Source organism: Pseudonaja textilis, chromosome Z (assembly GCF_049901715.1).
Source record: "Pseudonaja textilis isolate UNSWEBS1 chromosome Z, rPseTex1.2, whole genome shotgun sequence".
Classification (NCBI taxonomy): domain Eukaryota; kingdom Metazoa; phylum Chordata; class Lepidosauria; order Squamata; family Elapidae; genus Pseudonaja; species Pseudonaja textilis.
This window is the reverse complement of record NC_142008.1, coordinates 43,305,692-43,329,064: the sequence shown is the minus strand read 5'-3', so window position 1 is coordinate 43,329,064 and position 23,373 is coordinate 43,305,692. Positions and strand designations below refer to the sequence as shown.

At 33.7% G+C, this 23,373-nt stretch overlaps 2 protein-coding genes across 3 annotated transcripts in view; one reads left to right on the top strand and one right to left on the bottom strand.

Moving 5' to 3' along the window:
* The first annotated feature begins 1,651 nt into the window (after positions 1-1,651).
* On the top strand, positions 1,652-14,372 carry PP2D1 (protein phosphatase 2C like domain containing 1). Its single transcript, XM_087916148.1, has 3 exons — positions 1,652-1,711; positions 8,042-9,390; positions 12,482-14,372. Exons 2-3 carry the CDS (start codon positions 8,043-8,045, stop codon positions 13,390-13,392), a joined length of 2,259 nt encoding a protein of 752 aa, XP_087772274.1. The 5' UTR covers positions 1,652-1,711; position 8,042; the 3' UTR covers positions 13,393-14,372.
* Positions 13,447-23,373, bottom strand: part of RAB5A (RAB5A, member RAS oncogene family) — a 22,918-nt gene continuing 12,991 nt past the window's right edge. The window contains exons 3-6 of one of the 2 annotated variants that reach the window (XM_026708183.2): positions 21,117-21,268; positions 19,662-19,784; positions 16,711-16,804; positions 13,447-14,925 (exon numbers count right to left, since the gene is read on the bottom strand). In XM_026708183.2, the coding sequence (XP_026563968.1) occupies positions 14,807-14,925; positions 16,711-16,804; positions 19,662-19,784; positions 21,117-21,268 (488 nt within the window). In that variant the 3' untranslated portion in view covers positions 13,447-14,806. The remainder of the gene's footprint in view (positions 14,926-16,710; positions 16,805-19,661; positions 19,785-21,116; positions 21,269-23,373) is intronic. The other variant, XM_087916151.1, reaches the window with a different exon arrangement.

The window sequence follows — 23,373 nt, the reverse complement described above, 5'->3', positions numbered from 1 at the left end:
TAAACTACAGTAACTTGTTCGTTAATTATCTATTTCATGAACTTTTGCTTCATTATTTTCTATTGCCCCTTTGCCCTACCAGTGATACATATTCTGCCCAGATGATAATCCATGCGGTAATAAACAATTGTTCCATAGTGATTTATCTTAAAACAGTCTTCAAAGGGCTCCAGGACTTTACAGTAGTTGAAAACTGATCTAGAGTAAGATGACCTTTTAAGTCATTTTAGAATAGGAGAGCTGTATGTTTTTTAAATTTGATGTTTAGTTTTACAGGTTCATTTCTGTATGTTTTACATGTTTATTTTACATGTAAACTTCAATAAAGTTTACATTAAAAAAAATCAGGCCCATAGAAAAAATATGTCTCTTATTGTTTACTAAAGATTTATATACCATATTTTAACATTTCCAAGGCAATTACTTTCAAATACTATCAAAACGTCTTTCCATATGAGACCAAAATATTTTGATACTTATCAAATTTCTTGAGGAAAAAATAATCCTAAATGATGGTACAACTTAAAAGCTTTTTTTTTTAATTGTTACCTACTTGGTCTCAAATGACAAAAGACAGTTTGCTGCCACAGCAAATATTCCTAAATGTGAATTCCAGCCCTTTCAATTGCATGTTAAAGCACTGAGCTACAAATCAGGAGACTGTAATTCTAGTCCTGTTTTAGGAATAAAACCAGCTGGATCACTTTGGGCCATTCATTCTCAGCCCTTGCAAGAAGAAACCTAGGGCAAACCAAAAATTTTGCCAACAAAACATTAGGGATTAGTTCAGGCAGGCAGTAGGAGTTGAAGATGATTCAAAGGCAACCATTTTAACTCTTGGTGTAATCAGTTCAAAAAGGACCAGTCATAACCTCATGCACTATGTTATATCTACAGAGGGCTTTGCTGTGGTCTAATATAAAATACCTAGTGTGAATACAAATCTTAATCTTACTCATTTTTGCATCTTTTTGCCACCTTTTTTTTTTTGAAAGGATCAACAAGCTCTAAGTAGCTAATATGGTGCTTAATTTTTCCCCACAATAACTGAGAAGAGATAGTGTATGTTCAAGTCCATACTGTATTGACTCCTGGCAAATGCCTGGACAGAAAGTGAGAGGCTCAAATCACTTTGAAAGCCATGATTGAACATGGACTTCAACCTCAATTTTTCCAGCCCAAATCCAACACTTAATCAGTACATTTGGCAGTTGTAAGCAGTTTCATATCCCCCTAATGGCAATAGATCTTGAAGACTGGTTTAAACTGGATGTAACAGTCTATTAACACAAATACTTCCTTAATAGTGACCAGATTGCTGCAATATGCTGATACTGAAAATCAAGACAAACCAAATTAATGGATGGATTTTATTTCTAAGCTTTCATTTTTTGTGCATTTAGTAGCAGAATCTGTTTATAAAACAATATAGCTTAAGGTACTAGCTAATGATACCTCCATTAAGTTCAAATGTTAAAACTATTTCTTGATTTTGATTTGTCTAAGAAACAAAAATGCAGAAGCCCACAAAACAGGAAGCACCAATTTTAGCCTTGCTACATAATACAAATCAGAACAATATCTCAGTGACTAAGGATACCGTTACTATAGTAATAATTGTAAACACTGGACTTAACTACTAGTCCAGTATTAATGTGCAACTATCAGAGAAAGGAATTCCAAAGAACATACGGCTTTCTAGAAGCTTAAGGTACTGATTTACAGATTTTCACTGAGTGAAAGCATAAATTCAAGAAGGCTATAATTAATCAGAGAGGGGTAAAGACTGAACACCTTGGTTGAAGAAAGCAAACAGGGAAGATTTAACAAAACTAGTCCCATTGGTCAGGCCTCTGCATGCCTAAAGACAATCACACATTAACAGTGAATAAACAAATCAGAAATAAAGAGTAGATTTCAGTAGGTTTATTTTTAAAAATAATATTTTGCAGTAATATTGAACTACATCACCTTTTATTCTTGGGATATCACAATTGAAATCCAAATCACTTAAAAAGATTTAATTGAGCTTCTAAATATGTATTACATGCACATGATCACAAACAGAGACTTCATATAAGAGGTTGAAACTCTAGCTCATATTGTATAATGGGATTGAATTACATTTTATTTGATGTAGCAACCTTCATTTGATTTTCAACTTGCCTTAAAGTTCAAGGAATGCTTTGGGACGGACACACTGGCTTCTGTACAGAATTTGATGTTCCCCCTGCCACCACATCTGAGCTATAAATTCACATAATTTTCTAACTTCTAAATTTTCTATCTTGTAAAATTCCTATTTTGTAACTATTTTTCCCAGCATTCTGTAGCAAAAACATAAAGAATAAACTAATTTTAGCCAATGTCCACCAAGAAGTTCTAGTGCAATGCATTTTATTTAGTTCTTAAACTGTCCCTTCTTAATGCGTTTTAATGTTTTAAATGCTTCTTAAATAACATCAATTCTATTTAATAACACCCATCTTACATCAATATTTTGTTTACTGCCTATTGAGTTTTCATGTTTGTTCCTTATGTTCTCCTGTATGACAGTGTTTAATCAGCTAAGTTAATTGCTTTAAAAATTCTTTAACCAAATTTATTTCTATTAAATTTAAAATATAATTCAATTATTTTGAAAACGACAAAGGGCTGGTGCAATTTAAGCAGCTCCCCATCTTACTTACACAGAATTAAAGTAACGAGTCCTGCAACATACATAATTAAGTATATTTTTTATTCAGAATAAGTCAACTATGTTCTACTAGGTGCCCCACTCCACAACAATTCATATGATATGCTTTATCTACATGTCAAGCCAAAATTCCATTAAATGAATTGTCCTCTTAACCATAATGAATTTGGTTGATCTTGCTTTAGTGCAATGTATACACTTACCTTTTTTAAAAAAACAACAACAACCCTATAACCTGTTTTTTATAGTTTGTTTAACCTAATAATTGAATAGAAAGCCATGGACTTTGCATGATATGTAAGTTTAGTCATTCTTTATTGTATAATATTGTATAACATGTGAAATTACCCAAGATTACCTAAGAGCGCCTTTCTCTAATCAGTCTGAAAAAGAAAACTTAATTATGCTTAATAATCTGGTTCTTAATATTTATGGTAAATCATCCCCCTGTATTCAAAGCTAAAACAATTTATGATGCAAAGCTATTCCTAGTTAACTGAGAGTAATCCCTACTGAATAATTTACTTTTAAATAGACATATATAGGATTACACTGCTGATCATTTCTAACATTGAATTTTAAGATCTAAAGTAAATAAATCTGCTCTGTTTTAAAATCTTATTTTATTAAAAATTTATGTCTGATATCAATTTTGTTCCACTGATGCAAAATTATTTCTCCCTATTTTTATTTATTTTAATTTTGTAGGAGAGACTATTAACATTATTCTGGAAAGTAATTGCATTAGTATAGAACCAAGCAAACAATAAATTCTATTACACTATGAAAATAGCGGTGCCAACCTTTTTAATTAATGTTTTATTTTCTTTTGAAGTTTTACCTATTTATTTTGTTTTCAATCCAGGGTACTAAATAGTACTTGCACTAAACAATACTTGACTGCATTCTTGATAATATGACATACTAATGGTGCTCTATATTATGTTTTGAGAACAAAAGTTTGGCTTTTATAGTAACTTTGTTTTATTGCTGACAATCTAGAAAAATAAAATATAATGCTTCGGTTTTCCCATACTAGGAAACAAGGAAAATACTTCCTATGGCTGCTGTCTTACATAATCTTCCTTACTTAAACTGCTATGAGTCAGGAGGTTGACTATTTTAATCTTTATTAGCACAAACAACAACTAAGTGGCCCAAGATCAAGATATTAATTATCTATTCTTAAACAAAGTTTTGATGAGATGATTGACATTGGTATCTTCTATATATAATGAAAGCTCCCCCCCCCTCTGTTTTTTTGTTCTAGGACAGTGGATAGGAAATCAGATATTACCACATAGATTGTCATTGGCACACTCAACACAACCAAAATTATACTGTGATAATGTACAATATTGTTCAGTAATAAATAAAGACTGTTTGAAATATAGACAGTGCAACTAATTAACAATTAGGCTTTTATTTTCTGCCAGAATTTAGTTAATATATATTTTTAGATTTCAGTTTCAAAAATAAAATTCAAATATCATGCTGCCATATTTAATTTAAAATAATTATATACACTGAAATCCAAAAATACAATAAATTCATAATGGGATTGCCCATGATTTTAATGTGAAATACAGGCAGCTATATATGGATTGTGAATTGTACCTAATTACATAAATCTCCAATTTTTAGATAATTTCTCCATGAAATATGTAAAATTTCAGGATTCAAACTCTGAAAGACTTTTATTCAAGATCTGTGCAGATTAAATTCATAGCACTAAGAATAATGAACAAAATAATATAAAAACTTCAAAGGGATTACTGTACTGTAAAGTGAGTAGCTGTGCAGCAAGTTAGCAAATAGGAATTAACCAAAAACACACACAAAAAACCCTTCCTAGATTTTGAATATATCCAGCAGTGAGGATAAAATGCTGGGATAATATAAATAATCCATTGAAAATGTCAGATCAGTATGTGGGTAAAAAAAACAATTCTAATAATTATTAGATGGAAAAGTGAAAATATAAAACACAGTTTCGTAATACCTTTAAATAAATGCATGATGTGGCTACATCTCAAGTAATTTTACAGACCTGCTTGTTTTCTCTGGAAAGAATAAAACTGAAAATGATGCAGGAAGATTACCCATTACCCAGTCTAATTGCCCATTGCCTAAGGAACTACTTCATAATGTACAGCAAATACATGATAATTCGACTGTAATTATCTTAACTGATAAGGGTTTTGGAAATTTGATTCAATATTTCTAAATAGTTCCTGCTTGAGGAAGACTACTTTAAGATCGTAATAATATGATGAGACAACTAAGTATGAATGAGACATGGAATGTACATTTCTCACAAAATATAACTGAAGGTTACCACATGATATTGACTGGAAGTTAATTTACGACGAACTTTAATACTAGCAGCAATGATAACAAAGTATTACAACCGTTATTTTCTTCACTCAATAATTCATTTGTAGAATTTACAACTGTAGAAACTGAGATATATAAATATGGAGCTTCCAATTCAGCAATTGCCATAACTAATGAAAACCTATAACCACTGCTTAAATAAGAACTGAATATATTTGTATATTTATTTATACAAAAGAAATTTAGAACTTGGAGATAATCCCTTTACCCATGTGTAAACCATATTGACCATCATTACTAGTAGTAAATGACTTCCTACTTTTGCAAGATGTTTGAAAATAATTTAAGAATAGTTAGGGTATTCTCTTCTTTTCATAAAAGATAAATGCTGCCTCCCCATTCCTCTTTCATTTATATTTAAATACACAAAGACAATATGAACTAAATTAAGCAGACTAATGGTATCCCAATAACATTTGAAAATAACCATCATAACAAAGAAGACATCTGGTTGTAATCTATAATCTAATTGGAGGTTAGGAACTGAAATAATTTCACCCTATTGTCAAACTTTAAATGGGTAAAAAATCAAATTTGTAGACATGGAGTCAAGTGCTGTTTCATCCAGTCAAGTGAATATAGATTTTGAATGGATTAATATAAGGTCTTGTATTAGCACTATGCTTCAGAATCATTGAGTGTTTGTCAATTTTTGTGAAGACTTCATTTCTAGTACAAGGGTTATCACGCTTTATTTGGATGAGGGCAGGAAGAGAGGCAAACCTTCGATAGGGAGCACATCGATACATCTAAGTTGTTATACTGAGAAAACAATAATTTTAGAGGCTATCTTTTATTAAGCAATTTATTGAATATCTGTGATATAGGGAAAGATGTAAATAGTTCCCTCCTCTTGCTTCCTTACTGAATGTCTATTTTTATTAGGAAGAAAATACTAAAAGATTTGTTCAGTTGAGAGAATAATCTGTTTAGATTACAAGATTTTTTATTAATAGAACAGAATAAAGATATCTTGAATCTTTTGTTACATGGTACTCTTCCACACTTAACTGACTTCAATATTCAAATAAGTAGCATAGCAACAAGAAGATTAGAGGAACAAGGGGAATACTAAGGCATTTGACTACATTTGAAAATCTTATGATTTATAATTCACATTTGCTATGATTAATTATATAATTTTGTTTATATTAATACTTTTTGCATAAAATAAAAGGCAAATCAAAGGAAAAAAGCTAAGAAAAAGTGCAAGAAAGAAAATTAAATGATAACTTCAATGGAAAAGTTTAAAGAAAACATGAATGATTTCTAAACTTCTTTTGAACAGATAATAACAATCTTATCCTTTCTCCCTCATAGTTGTTATAATCCCTTCACTCTCAATTAACTCATCATGTTGTTCCCCATTGGAACCCCAAGTTAACTGGTAGACCCAGTCTTTAGGCTCTTATGACAGGTCAGGAGGGTTGGGCTAACCTCACATCAAGAGGGCAAAAAGTTCCAGAGGGCAGGTGCAACAGCATAGAAGACACTTCTCCTGGGCCCCATCAGCTGGAATAATCAGGCTGATGCCCATAGCATGCCTCCTCTGCCATTCTGTGAGGTTAGATGGTCCTTCAAGTACTGGACATATGCCATGAAGAGCTTTACAGGTCATTACCAAACCTTGAGTTATACCAGGAAACAGACTGGCAACCAATGCAGCTCTTTGAGCAGTGGTGTTACACATGCCATTCTTTGTGCCCGAAGAACTGCACTGTTACACTCTACACCAGCTGTAGCTTCTGAATGCTCTTCAAGGGTAGTTCCATGCAGTGCGCATTGCAATAGCCCAACCATGAAATGACTAGATCCTGAACAATTGAACATAGAGATTTCTGATGCAGGAAAAGCAGCAACTGGCACACAACCTGAAATTGTGCAAAGGCCCTCCTATCCATGACTGCCACCTGCTCTTCAAGCAAAAATTGTGAATCCAGAAGAACCCCCAAGTTGTGGAAATTATATATCTGGGGTAGTGCTACACCATCTAGTATCAAAGATGACAGTGCCATATTTCAGGGCCCTGTGTATATAAAGCCATTTGATCTTGCCACGTTTCAGTCAAAGCCTGTTGTTCCTCATCCAGGACCTCACAACCTCAAGGTATTGCAAACATGGCCAATGCTGTTTCTGTCCCATAACTGGGCCTGACTGAAAGGGGTCCAGATAATCTGTTTCATTCAGGACCCTCTGACACTGCCACACCACCACCTACCTTTTTTACAACTTTCCCCTCAAAGGGGAAGTTGGAAACTAGATGAAAGTTGTCCAAGCATGTGGCATCTAGTGATGGTTTTTTAAGGAGGGAGGGGGAAACCAAGGCCTCCTTAGAAGCCTCTGGAAATGTTCCCTCCTCTAGTGATGTATTAATTACTGCCTGAATCCACCTGCCATGCATCATCCTGAAAACTTTCACCCATCTAAGAGAGACAGAATCTAACAGGCAGATGGTGACACCAACAGATTTAGGACCTTGTTCACTTCAACAGAGTCAATAGGGTCAAACGGTTCCCAGATAATAAGGTAAGACCTCTCCTAAGGAATCTCATATGACCTACTTCCACACATGGGATTCATTCTTCAGCACATGTCTGTGAAGTTATGCTTTGCAGTATTCAATGACAATTCACTATAAGCAAAAAAATAGTAGAAAAGGTTATTCATAATTTTCTTGGAATCCACAATAAATTGCCAAAAATATACAAAATAGGAGCTGTAATCTAAATGACTGTTTACTTATGAGAAAATAAATGTAGAATTTGGAGGGGTCCCCGGCACCTTTCAATAGTTAATTTCTTCCTGGCTTCATCTATATCACACTTCTTTTAAACTCCTTTATGTTTCAAAACTACTTTTGAGTCTTCTTGGATCAAGACCTATATTTTTTAGATTTGTTTAATAATTATTGTAACACATTTTATTTATTCCCCACTCCACCCCCAGAATGACATACCAAACAGAGCTACAAAATTCTGAAACTAGTGAAGAGGAACAAAAACTACAAAACTCTGAATTCTGCAAAGAGGAACAGGATTTAGCAAATATGCTTATCATTGATTTTAAGAAAATTGAAAGCTTAAATATTAGAATCCCATGTTCCATTTGTGAAGAAATGGTATACATCAGTCAACTTTTTCATCACAAAAAAGTCCACCAAGCTCAAGCTGTACTAGATTATCAGTGGCCATATGTGGAGCCTATAGATATAAAAAAAATTATCCTTCGGAGAAAGCAACTCATTTTAAGACTGCAAAAAACTGCTCAATATCCTGAACGAGAGATAGAAAAGATTGGTTGTTCCATTGATCTTCTTAAAGAGAGCATCAAAATTCCTCCATACTTTTGCATCGATAATGTTGTTCAAAGTTCGGTGTATATTAAAGATGTAAGCAATCCGCTGATTAAAGCCATAGCAATTTGTCAAGATAAAAATGCTGTTTGGCACACAGAAATGGAAGATGTGTTTATTGTACTAGATAATTATGGGCACAAGAGAGATACTTGCTTACTTGGACTCTTTGATGGAAATAATGGAATTTCTGCTGCTCAGTTAACTTCAGATGAACTTCCTCTTTTACTTCTTGACCAGCTTTCTCATAATGATTCCTCCTATCAGATTAGCAATGCTGAAAAAAACATGCTTCATTCTTTTTGCACTATTTTTAAAGAAGACTATGAATTAAAGGAGCAAGTATTTTCTGTTGCAGAAGCCAGAAGCCAAAACTCACAACCAAATAAGTATGAATGGATTCATAGAGCATTTGCAAAAGCTTTCTGGAGAATGGATAGGCTTTTACGTCTTGGACGAGGTGAAGTTTCCAAAGTTTGTTGGAGTAGCTGTACAACTGCCATATGTTTAGTAGAAATGGCAGGCAACATAAAACAAAACCAAGAAGAACAAGAAGGGGAAGAAACAGTTGAAACAATAAATGATAACGAAGAGCAGAACTTCCTGCAACATGAGAAGGGGCTGCCTGAACCAAACAGAATAATGATAAGAAGAATCATAGAACAAGAAGAACACAAAATTATGGAACAGCAGGAAGAGAAGCCACTTGGAAGAGTAAGTGATGGAGAAGACCAAAATAACACAGAGCAAGGGGCAGGTTCTCTCACAGAACATCCTCGAGAACTATTTACAAGTATAAATGATGGAATTAAAAAAAGCATCGTAGTGTCAGAAGATAATGAACAATTGGCAAAGAATAAAGATGAGATCCAGGAAGAAGTTTGGATTGAAAACAAAGAAAATTCAGATGAAATTGCTGGAATGATGCATATTGCTAACATTGGTATGTATAAAGTCATAAAATTCAGAATATTATGTTTCCCTCCCACTCTCCCATTTTGTTTCTCTGGTCACAACTGTTAGCCATTGAGCTCCAGAGTTATTCTAGGAATAAATCTAGAATAGTCATTTATTGAATTGATTGTGCAATCCTGATTTTTTCAGCAGAATTTTCCTAATTATGATATTTTATAATCTATAAATCTTTCTAAATATTTTGTTAATTCAGTTCAATTATATGACAACTAACTCTGGTTAGTATGTTAATTTATCCGAGCAAAGCATAACTTGAATTATAACTGATCCTAATTAAATTGCACAGTGCCATTTATTGTATGTTCAAAATTAGGTTGGCGCTGACCAGTCCCCAAAGTTATGGCTGTTGCAGCACACTATGATCACATGACAAAAATTTAACTGCATGGCAGTCCACTTGTACCACAAACCCTTCAACTCCCCGCACCTGTCTAGCTCCCTCATCTGTGTCCTTTTGGTCCACTATCCGTGACTCCTATTGCCCTAGCTGACCTTTGCCATTTTCTTGCTTCCAATGCTGACCAAGCATGTGCAGCCTGGCACATCACAACAACTACTAGCCACATGAGATTTTCGTCCCAAAGTTGCATGTGGCAGTTTCTTTGTGAGACCCAGAGAAGATGGCATTTGCCAACAGCTGCCATATGGCCTTTGTGAGCAGCAGGAACAGGTGGCAAAGGTCAGATGAACACAGGGAGGTGGGGCCCACACAGAGCACGTGATGAGGGTTATGGTGGCTAGAACTAGTTCAGGTTTCCTGGAGTGCTGCATCTTTGGGGCTTCTGGTAACCCTAGAGCTATGGTATGCCAAGAAGCCCTTGACCAACCAAGTGGCAAGCAGCACCAGAACCATGTGGTTGTGGGACTGCTTGCTGACCAAGGCTCACCAAAAGGACAAAGATTGGTATGGGTTCCCAATTAATTAATCAAATTTAGCTAGTAACAGCAACAGGATATCCCAGACTGCCATTGCTAGGTGAGTACATTTTTTAGTGATAGAAATTTAGTGATAGAAATTCAAATCCCAATTGTGGTTGTAAATAGAGGACTACATGTAACAAATCATATTGCTTTCACTCCACTGGAGTGTTTTAGCAAAGGTATTTTTGGAAAATTGAGCTATAGTACAAATATCTTCTAAAAAATGGAAGTAGAATCCTACCATATGTAGCTAGGAAAAAAGCTGTCCAGGATATAGACAAGATGTTAAGCAGTAAAACTTGGGAAAGTGTAAATAAAGATTTGAACTTGAATGTTAATGTAGGCAAATATTTGATAGGAAAGGCCTTCATTCCAAGATCTAATTGAAGTATTAACGAGAAATTTCTCATCTTGCTTACTTGGGTTTTTGACCTGGTGGCCTGCCACCAAGTCATTGGATTACAGTGGGGTATAAATGTTACAGTAATGAATTAATAAATACTATGTAATAATAAAAACCTTTTAAAAATGAGGATATAATTGATCCTACCCATTAGGTTCTGAGAATACTTTGTTGAAAAATTGGTTTTTAAGCCCCTGGAACACATTGGACTTTGAATATTTTTGATTATCTTACCATATTAAGCACCAGCAAAGTTTTCAATAAGAATTTCTTACAGGAGCCTTTCTGTGCCCAGAATAATTGTTTTTAGATTGTTTGGGTTCTGAATGTTTTGGTTTGTACATAGAACCAGCTACTCCCAGAAGTGTTTTGCAGCTGGAATGAGTAAAAAAAAAAAAGATAGCAGCACCAAAGAGGAAACACTGAGAAAATCAGAAAGTGGGGGGACTGGAATAAATCATGCTAAGATTTATCCTATTCTTTATGTCATAGTGAATAATGGGTGCATGGGTCACTACAAGGGAGCTGGGAAAATCAGGTAGGTAGGCAGGCAAGCAGGCTGGTGGGATATACCGAACTGCGAATTGTTGAAGAAAAATAAGTGATGAAGGAAAAAGGTGGTAGACATCAGCCGTGTCATGCCCATCTTGTAAAATCACTTTGGAATTCCTTGAAATTGTATTTTGATCAAAGCCTAGGACAACAATACACTAGAGATTTTATTTCTTCTGAATCACTGCTGAACTTAAATGGTTCAATAGAACTTCTGGAATGCAAACTGTTCTGGATTCAAAATATGTTTATGCAGAGTTTGGTTATTTGAGGCAAAGTACTATTTGAGAGAAACTCCAGTTAGATAAGCATTATGTGGCATTATTGGCAACAGATTAATGCATGCTCATCCTACCCAAAAGGTGCTGTTTCAGAGCAGATAATTTCATAGCACACCGTAACCTTAGCAGCCATACTAAAGAAGTCAAGGTTTCCACATCTAGATATGAACAATTGTTAGTAAACTGCTGAGAGTTTGGAAGTTGCAGTTCCAAAATATCTCACAGACCTCAATCTGTCAGGCTTGTTGAGATATCAGTGTTTGTCAAACTTGGCAACTTTTAAGACATGTGGATTTCAACTACCACCTGGAATTTTGGGAGCTACACGATTTAAAGTTGCCAAGTTGGCAATTTTATACTTTCTTTACACAACTGGGAACACTTTCTTCCCAAATGTTCTCTGGCCTTTAAAAAGTATCAACACAGCATTAATCAGGCTTATGATTTTTTTTAAAATGTAGATTTATTGTACTGTTAGCCATCAGTTTTATGTAGCTTTACATTTATACACCTCAGGGATTTGCTGAAGCATATTGATACTTCACTCTTATTAGTTGCCCTATTTTTGTTTAAGTCCTGTTGGGAAACCACATTTCCTCAAATGAACAAAGAAACTTTGAAAAGTGGAAACTTTTAGAAAACAGCTTAAATGGTTTTTAAAAATCAGAATTTAACTAGGAACAATGAAAGTTCCTGTACAAGATATGCGTCCAAATACACACAAGGTTAGTGTTATATACTGTATTCAGAATGTTACACATCTATACTGCTGTTGAAAATTAGGCCTTATCAGAGATATGGAAAAGCATGATCTGTGCTAACACAGCACAAACAATACTTGTACCTAAAATATGATTATATATTGTCTTCAAAATTATATAATGATTTTTTTTTTAATTTAGGTAATGTTCATGCAGTTTTATGTAAAAATGGAAAGAGTTATTGGCTTACTAAAGAACACTCCACATACTGTAAAGAGGAAAGGAGACGCATTCTTCAGAATGGTGGATCTATCAGCAGTAATGAGCCTAAAGGACTAATAGAAGGACTAATAAAAAATACTCGTGGCTTTGGCCATCATGGAAACCCAAAGATAAAGAAAACAGTTATTCCTGTACCAAATACAATCTCTTTCTCTTTTGATAACTCATGTCAATTTTTTATTATAGCAACTAATGGACTCTGGGAAGTTTTGGATAAAAATGAAGTTGTGTTATTAACAATAACTTTGTTTTCTGCTTACTTGGCAAAATATCAACATGCCCAATTGATGAAAAGTTACATTCCCCAAACTTCAAAGTTATCTTTGGAAGATCAATTCTATTCATGGTATATGGATTCTGATTTATTTTCTGAATCGGATTTAGGCAACGAAGAGGAAACTGAACCAAGTTTTCAGTTAAAGCTTCCAATTAACAATAGCACAGAAGAAAAAGTAGTTCTGTCAAACAGTTGTACTATTTCTACAAAGCAACTCTCAGAAAACTCTTTAGAAACATCAGCTAATGTTCCTACATCTTCAAAACAAAATACTTCACCAGACACTAAAGTAATCCAAAAAGAAAACAGGAAAAATTCAGAAGACCTGATATCTGAAAATCATGAATTTTTACAGATATCTGAAGATTCAGAAACAGATTCTAGAACATTTTACAATCTTGCAGCGAAGTATATTACTAAGCACTTGGTAAAAGCTGCTCTTAAAGCAGGTTCTAGAAATAATGTTTCTGTACTGCTAGCTCTCTTAAATGGATGTGATAACATACCCACTGATGTGTTGATGGGAAACACTGACATAATGCATAAAAAATAAACACTTGTTTAAAAAGAACGATTACTATGTTGCTTAAAAAGAATGATTACCAGATTTCCTTTTATACCACTTTATTCAAACCTGAGCACCTCAATATAAAACTAAACACTGGTGAACTGTCATTTTTCTTGCTAAGCCCAAATTATTGCAAATTTACATCTGCACATGTAAGTTTTTGCTAGCAGTTCAACATTTAAATAGATTAAATCATCTTTTCGGACACGTGGTAGATTTCATATAATGAAAATAACTAAAGAATTAGTGCAATATACTGGATAAATCAAAATAAAATGGACTTTGGGAAACAATGTAGCAGAATTCATTACAGATAGACAGTTGTATTTATGTTACAGGTACAAGAGCATATTTTATTATTGTTCTACCCATGAAGGAAGAACTTAATCCCCCTTGTGATCTGGGGAAAACAAAACGTTAGCTCTTTTAAGTAACTGTACATATTGTATACTTTTAAGCAATTCTTAAATAGTACAGAGTAAAACAGACGTAGACTACAATGCAGTACCCTATTTACAGTACATTGACATACCAATTTAAAATCAAGTTGAATGTACATAATTTTTAGTGCTCTGACCAGTTACATTCTTAGGGAAAAGGTAATTGTATTAATGGTCAACACTGATTAAAATCAAAATCAGCTACCTAGTTTTTATAAGATATGTCTCAATAGTTTGTTAAGAAATATGTTGTGTTGCATCAGAAGTTGAATTCATTGGTTGTGACATTTTAAAAGCAGAAAAAATGTGTGAAGCTTGATTTTTTTTAAAAAATTAAACTGGGTTTTGACAAATTTATATATAGTGTAATAAAACTAAAAGAAAACCAATTGTTCTGCAAGCTCAGGATCAATAAAATTGTTAATGTTTCACATATTTTACTTAAATTATGAAACTGTGGAATGTATATTTACATGGTAATTACCCACATAAACATTTTGCATAAATACTGTTAATAAGCCTACAGAAAGTTCAGAAGGTATATTAACCTTTTTTTTTTTTTTGCAAAATCACAAATGGAGAATCCAAATTCTATTCATTACACTTTAACAGTAACCAATATCCAACACTTGAGGACCTAACTGGTTAGCTGCAGATCCATGGAACAGTTCGATCTCTATTCCTAATGATATGTAGTCCAGTTAAAAACCTCTTAACTGAAGCAGGTTTAGCCAGCTTCTTTCCCCACCCCACCCCATTGTTAAAACATAACAGCCAGTGATACATGCATGTTATTAAAAATTAGGACAAAATCATTCTGTATTATTAGAAACAACTATTCCATAAGTCTCTTCAGTTTTGGAAGCTGTATTGGGCCAGGTTAAATACTCCAAATTCCATTGTTATTAAGAAGTTAGGAAGTGGAAGAATATTCAAGACAGTTTAAAGCAGCTGAAAGTTTAGTTGCTACAACATTGACTCTTAGTTGGTTGTGTTGGTTCAGTAAGATCTACTCCTCCTCTTCCTCTACCAGAGTTAGCTCCTGTATTCTGTGGTTCATTCTTCGGCAACTTTTTAGCTATAAAAATATAGCAAAATTAGAATATTTTTTAAAAAAATAAGCATTAGCTGTGTATATTTATAGCTAACAGCACTATACAGCATAGTTAATATTTTTTTATTCTGATTAACCTTCCACAAAAATGGATGACGTTCATCACATCCTTACAGTGTTTCTGGAATATGCTTATTTTAACTTGGCTCTATCAGCACCTGACTGCAATAACTCTACCATATATTTCACACTAGATGTACTTTTTTGGCAGCATACATGAATTTCTTTTTCAAAAGATCCAAAAGATTATGGAGCTACTTCAATATGGCTTGTCTGTGTATAGCTAAACTTGCCCATTATGGTTCACCGTGACTTGTTTTAAAAAGTATGTTGAAAAAAAACTACGGCTTATCACAAAGTGTTCAATACGTCAATTTTTCTATATAAATTGTTGAGATCCCTGGAAATAGAAATGCTGCAAAATTGGACAATAAATTAATACAGTTTCATGGGAATAAAATAATAAATTTTTCTTGGTTTATATCTTATTCAAATTTATGTTTCTGCTTAATAATTTTTTTAATATGCAGGATTACTTTTAGTTCTATTTTTTTTCTAACCTTAATAATATAGTATTGTATTCATTCCAAGCAAAATGTAAAAAGCAGCTCAGTGCTAAAGGACAAATTTAAATATAGTCCTCAACCTACGATCACAACTGAGCCACAAAATTTCTGTTATTGAGTTAAGGGAGTTTTGCCTCATTTTACAATGTTTCTTGCTATAGCTGTTAAGTGAATCACTGCAGTTGTTAAGTTAGTAACATGGTTGTTAAGTGAATTTGGCCTCTCCGCTGACTTTGCTTGTTAGAAAGTTGCAAAAGGCAATCACATGACCCCAGAATATGCCAAGCATCTGAATTTTGATCACGTGTCCTTGGGGATGTCGCTATAGTCATAAATGTGAAAAATGGTCACAAGTTACTTTTTTTCAGTGCCATTGTAACTGAAGGATCCCTAAACAGTTGTACATTGAGGACTAACTTAAACACTTTACTTTCATGATGGAAATCACTTTGTAAACGCATTGGAAATATAAATGCTTTCTAATGGGACTTTACTTACTTAAAAGAATAAAAGAAAATGTCAATATAATATGGTATAGCGCCAATCAACTGAACAAAATAAATTTTGGAATGAGCTGAATTTGACACAATCAAATAATCTAACACATATTCTCAGATATTGAAATTAAATATAACTTTGAATTTGAGTTTAGTTTTAATGAAACTGGTTCATCTCAATATGCGTAATGAATGCAGTATGTCAAATTAAAGCTTTACTTTAAACCAATATACAAATAAGCATGGATTCCATTCCATATGTACAGCAGCTTTCAGATCACACTTATTTAATAGGTTTAGTAATTATGGGCTTCTTCCGATAAAACCAAATTTTCCTAAACCAACCATGATCTACAGGGCCATAAACTGCCCATGAAATAAAAGTGCTTTGTTAAAAATAAATCAAGTTATTTGTTCAAAGTGAACATTATCTTTGCTAATCTACTTTTTATTTAAATATTCTGCATTCCATCAGTACTTTTGACTTTATCAATTTGTAAAGAACTGCAAATTATATAAAATTGCTGTGTATTTTATGATTTAAAAATGTCAAAATTACTATCAAGCAGCAATCAGAGGCCAGGCTGTCCATTTGCCACTGTAGTTCCATCATTTTGATGACTGCTCTCCCTTAAAGTGTCACAAAAATATTTTTAAACTGTAACTTTAAATAAGAGTTCACTTACCAATTGCCATGAATATTTCATTTACATTCACTGATGTTTTAGCTGAGGTCTCCATAAACAATAAACTGTTGTCATCTGCATAAGACTGTGCTTCCTATAAAGTTAAAATGTCCATTATTTTTCTTGCTGTAATTCTGTATTATACAATATGTATTGTCTGCAGTTAGAATAGTGTTTTAAAGATAAAATTTTGACTTGACTAGTTTAGTCAGATCAATGCTTTCAGCAAAAATTAGTAATTTTAAAGATTTGCAGTGACACCTACACAAATGAACAAAAATGCAACTGGATGAAGTAGAAATGAAGTATGAAACTGCTGAATTATTTCTTCTCAGGATCTATAAATGCTCAGTATTTCAAAGCTAAAATCTGAAAGTTTGGTGATTAAAGGATAAAGAAAATTAATTCTAATTTTGATACTATTATTAGAAAACAAAAAGGCTAACAAGGGAAATTGTTAGAAGTTATACACATAATTATAGCCCTGCCTATATAGAATTTATTTACAGTTAATTTTTACGGAAAACTCAAAATTAAAAAAAATATTGAAGAAGGGAATAACAAACCATTTCTGAACTGTTGACAAATTACTTGAAATCAAGTTCAACTCAAACTGTTGTTTATCTTTGCACTTAGGTTGGGAACTTATCTTTAAATCTTCAATGCACTTTACATGTATTTGGGTTTGTGCTTGTTACATGCAGTGATAAACACAAAGGTAAAGGTTCCCCTCGCACATATGTGCTAGTCATTTCCAGTTCTAGGTGGCGGTGCTCATTTCCGTTACAAAGCCGAAGAGCCAGCGCTGTCCGAAGATGTCTTTGTGGTCATGTGGCCGGCATGACTAAATGCCGAAGGTGCACAGAACACTATTACCTTCCCACCAAAGTGGTTCCTATTTTTCTACTTGCATTTTTACATGCTTTTGAACTGCTAGGTTGGCAGAAGCTAGGACAAGTAACGGGAGTCACTCTGTTATGCAGTGCTAGGGATTCAAACAGCCAAACTGCCAATCTTTCTGATTAAAGCTCAGCGTCTTAGCTACTGAGCCACCACGTCCTCTTGTTATGTTATTTAACATAAGATATATTAAATTTAGCATCAGTATGATAAACATACTGATGCTAAATTTAACATATCTTCCAGAACTACCCTATTTCATAGGAATTTCTGCAAACAGTCATGTTTCTGATTTATGGGATTCCAAATAAGATTCAGAAAAGCAACAAAAAACAGTCTCCAAGTAAGTAGAAATTTCTATTACGATACAGTAAATATCAAGCAGCTTGTGATTTCTACAATCTAATGCTTGGAAATACTGTATTAATGTAGTTGAACCTCTGGTGACAACTGAAAACCAAGAAAATGTAGACAATATTATAAATTTGTGATATGCTCATATTAGCATTTTTATGTGTTAACTTCTTGTTGATAATTCTCTTGGAAGTAAGTTATTCATACTTACTTTAAAGGTAGTGAAATATTAATACTGGACTTGAAGAATAGGTGTGCTTTGTTAAAACTTTGACAAGCACATGGAAGTACTTCTATTTTTTTTTTCAGTTCAAATACCCAAAGACTTGCATTATTAATTGGCCTCAAAATTCCTGACAGGTCCTACTTTTATCTATAATTATCACCAATTAAAATCCGCCTGTTTGTTAAAGTATGCATAATTTTTGCATTTCATCTTGTTACAAATCTGTTAGTTTAAAAATTGGCCAAAATCATGAACCCCAAGACTGTATGAAAATTGGTGCTTCCATAGTCCAAATGTAGCATTTTATTTATTCAAACATATTAACTAACACGTGTTAGGCAAATACACGTAGTGTATACCTGGGCTTCTGAATATCACAGCATCTAAGACTGCATTTATTTTTATTTTTTTTAGAATGATGTAGTGGCAATATTTGTCCTCTTGCATTTTCATTCTTCCAAACTTCTAGGTTGGCAGAAGTTAAAACAAGAACAGGAGCTTACCCCATCATGTAACACTTGGGTCTTGAAACTGGGCTATCGGCTTTTGAGTCAACAAACCCAGCTTCTTAACTGCTGGCCATATGACCATGGAAATGTCTTTGGACAGCACTGACTCAGTGGCCCTTGAAACGGAGATAAGCACTATCCCCTGTAATTGACAACAACTAGCAGATTAAAATCCTTTACTATTGATAATAAAGATAGTAAAGATCCTTTATTAGTAGTAGTATAACATGAGTTATGATTTTTAATTTCATCTGGCAGTTCTGTACACAAAATTAATGTAATAAATATGCTTATGTTGCTTAAGGAGGAGGAAGAACTGGTAGTTCTTTATGAACTCTGTTAGTATAAATACAGTAGTACTTGGTACTCAATTGGTTCTAGGCAGGAATGACGATATTAAAAACAAGTACCAAACGAACAAGGTGACTTTCCACATGACCCTTTGTTTTGGCCAGGAAAACTTTGTGTCTTTTTTCCTATGCCAGTGACCTTTCCATCATGGCTGACTTCCTGTCCGCCCTCTGTGGCCATCTCCCTCTTCCTTTTGTAGTAACCTTCCAAGTATGGCTGACCTCCTGTCTGCCCTCTGCGGCTATTCCATTTGCAGGGTGCTGAATACCAAAGAAACTATGAATACTGACAACATTTTTCATCAAAATATGTTGATTACCATATTTTTGAGTTTTGAAGCAGTCAAATACCAAGGTACAACTGTAATTACTATCATTTGCTTCCCAGCCATTGTCATTCCAGATACTATTTTTTTGGCATTGATAAGTAGATACTGAGATTTCAGAAGATGAGTGATGATTTAGAATATTCATAGTATGAATCATAAAATAAAGATCTAACTACTGATAGAAGTATCCTATCAAAGTAATAGTACTACAGTGTTTTACATTTCTATATGTTATTTCAGCAAAGCTACAATTTCAGACAAAAATATGGGAACTAAAACTTACCTGAAAATCTACAGCCCTTTTGTTAGCTAGATCAGCCTTATTTCCTGCTAAAGCTATTACAATGTTGGGATTTGCTTGCCTCTGGAGTTCTTTTACCCAGTTTTTTGCTCTTGCAAAAGATTCCTGTCAAGTATTTAAAGAAAAAACTCATTTCTTTTTCCATTTTACAATCTGCCAATAAAAGGATATGGTTTGATATCCAATGCCAAAAACTACATTTTAATTCAATTCTGTTTTCTCTTTTGTTGCATAAACTCTAATTTTAAAAACACCTATAACTATAAACTGCTTCAATGAAGATTTCTTCAAGATTATAAATTCATCTATAAAATAGCCAAGTCATTAACGTGAAATAGGTGAAGGAAAATGTTTTGCAAATAGCCAGTATCTATTATTACAATCTTCCATTCCTACATTTATTTTCCCTTTAATAATTTTTATTACTTTATTATATCTTGCATACACAGCTTATCTTACTCTTTATGCTTTTGATGAAATCATTACAATCTCAATCTATAAAAATTTTATTTTATAATAAATGTAGATATATTACAAGATTCTTTTAGTATCTTGAAACAAAAAATGTAAAATAACATGACATAATGTAGATGTTCACTCATTGCCTTAACTTTTAAAATGGATAAATAAATAAAAATTATAATAACAAATTATTATATTTATTACTATATATTTATTTTATTTATTAATTTGTACTCCATCTTTATCATCTTTACAAATAACTCAACATATCCAACAGTTTCTTCCTATTTTCCCCACAACAACAGTCTTGTGAGGTGAATTGACTTTAGAGAAACTGATTGGCCCAAAGTCATCCAGATGGCTTTCATATTAAATATTATAAAAATAAAAAATAAACAAGAGAACACAGCAACAACCCACATAAGATGCAGAAACAATAACTGTATAAAAATATGAAACTACCTTGATTAAACTTGAAGAAAAACAATCCAAAATGTTGTGTTTTTCTGGTGCTGTAGCTTCATAATGGATAGCAGTGTTTTTCACACAGTGAAAAGTTTGGATGATCAAAAGCACAATAGTATAATTTGATATTCTATGATATAGAACTGACCTTTGCAATTATTTTGCAAAGGGACAAGACAATTTGGGAACATGTACTGCAGACTGCTTTGAAGACTGAAAAACAACAGCAGTTTTAGGAGCAATATATAGCACAAGATGGTTTCCTGAAATCTATTCTAAAGTTAAACACCCTAATACTTAGGAAACGGCAGAGGAGAGAGAAAAAAATGCTGTCATCCTATATTTTTGAATGTAAATAAACTATGTTATTGAACAACAGCCGTAAAACATTAAAACTAGAGCAAAAAAATTCTTATGATGGAAATACTAGTTCATATTGTATAAATTAATACTATATCAATGTTTTCTATTGATAACAAAGATTTCAACTATCACATTAACTTTACCTACCTCATTGGTAATATCGTATACAACTATAGCTGCCTGTGCTCCTCTGTAATACATTGGTGCCAAACTGTGGTACCGTTCTTGACCAGCTGTATCCCAAATTTCAAATTTTACTGTTGTGTCATCAAGACATACCGTTTGTGTTAAAAAAGCAGCTAAAGAAAAAAGAGAAAGGAACAGAAATTGGGTTCTCTGCATGTCCCATTGGCTTAGATCATTCTTTTCTGTCATACTCCATTAAAAAGTCCATGATAGTAATAATGCTTTAACAGGTTTATAGACACAGCGCTGCATGTTAGAGTTGACTTCTAATATTAGTGTACATACTATAAGGTCAAATCTAAATTTAATTCATAACTTTGCAAGTGTTAATTTCAATAAAAATATTTAAATATAGGAAGACAATCTCTCATATAGTGAAGTAGATCTTGTGCTGATGACACTTATCTAAATCCAAACTATAAGGAGTTTTATGATTAATGATGATAAGATCTACTTTTCCACTCCATGTATTCGAAAATTATTAGACTGAAGATTCATTTAATAATTTGTGCACATAATCACAATGTTTTGAGCTTAGCTTTTTTTCAGAAGGAAAGTTGATCTTTGTTCTGTATTATTTCCTTACTTCCTATGAAACAGTTTGCCATGCCCCAAGTTTCTAAATTCAAATGATCAATTCCAACTTCATTTTTCTAGTTTCTTAGTTATTATGGCAATTACCTCTTTCTTAAGGATGATTTCAACGCAGAGAAAATACACACACACAAACACATGTCTGTATCTGTGTGAGGTATTCTGGGAAGAACAAGTAGATCTAAAACAAGATAGAAGTAATAGACTGCTACAGTTCTGCAGTATATTGCAAAGAAAGGAATAAAAGTGTAAAACGCACGGGAACAAGCTTTAATTCTGATCTGTATTATAAGTGATAAAAGTGTGTCAAGCAGACTTCAATTTTCTTAGTAAGTACAAGTTAAATCCAATGGTTTACATTTTTCTTTTTTTTTCTTTATTAGGTTTGCGTGCTGCCCATCTGGGCTTGCAAACATTGAAAGTCAGTAAACATTAAACTGACCAGACATTAAAATAATAATAATCATCATCATCATCAATTCCAAAACAACTGGAGCACCATTTGACACCATTGGCACTGACCATTATCAGTCAATTGCAAAAGTTGACATCATGCAATGATATCTGTAACACCACCAAACATCTCCATCGGAAAGGACTTGATAGGTAGACAAAAATGCCAAACCCAATCTGAACATCCTGCTGACTATGCAACAAACCATAATCTACAAGTGAAAGATGGGTGGAAGAGAGTATGAAGTACACAGAAGAGGAAATTTGGAACACAAAGAGCAGGAGGTATAGAATTTTCACTGTGGTCTAGTTTATATGTTTCCTTGCACCCAGTGCTCTATGACGTATTTTCTTTGACATAGTCACTGGAAGTTAGGCTGCATATCTGATCCCTGCATTGGCAGTGGAACTCCCCAAACTTCTGAATGACTTCAATCTTCCTTCTTTGACTCAGCCTGAGAAGTGGCTCAGTTCATAATCTCCATGGCTGCCATGTCATAGATCCAGGAGTGGGTCTCTACCGGTTCTGTTCACCTCTATAGAACCGGTAGTTTGAAGAGCAGCAGACATAGAACCGGTTCTATGTCTGCTGATGTTTCTGCTCACACGCCTGGGCTCTTACCTGATCTTTATTTCCTGAGTTTTCAACTTCACGGCAGCAGTTAAAAAAGCAGGAAAAAAGGGCTTTTTCAAAGGCTGCTTCTTGGCAAGCAGCGCTGCTCAGCTGTCCAGGCACCAGGCTGATGATTTACAGGTGTGTGCAGGGAAGCACATCGTAAATTACTGAACCTCGTAAATCACTGAACCGGTAGTTGACCTGTCGGATCCCACCCCTGCATAGATCCAACCCAGAATCAGATCTAATACTGTTATTGAGCAATGTTATTGGAACAATGCCAATGTGATCTGTGTAAGGAATCTAAAAATATCCTTGAGATTCTCTTACATATCCACATGTGCATCAGCTGCCACCTTTCCTAGATTGTGACTCCCTGCACTCGGTTACTCAAGCCCTAGTCAATTCTCATTTGAACTATTGAAATGCACTCTATATGGGCTTGAAATCATTTGAAAGCTTAATTTAATACAAAGTATGGCAGTGAGAGCAGTATTTGGAGCCCCTAGGATGGCTCATATTACACCCCTGCTAAACAAACTACACCAGCTACCC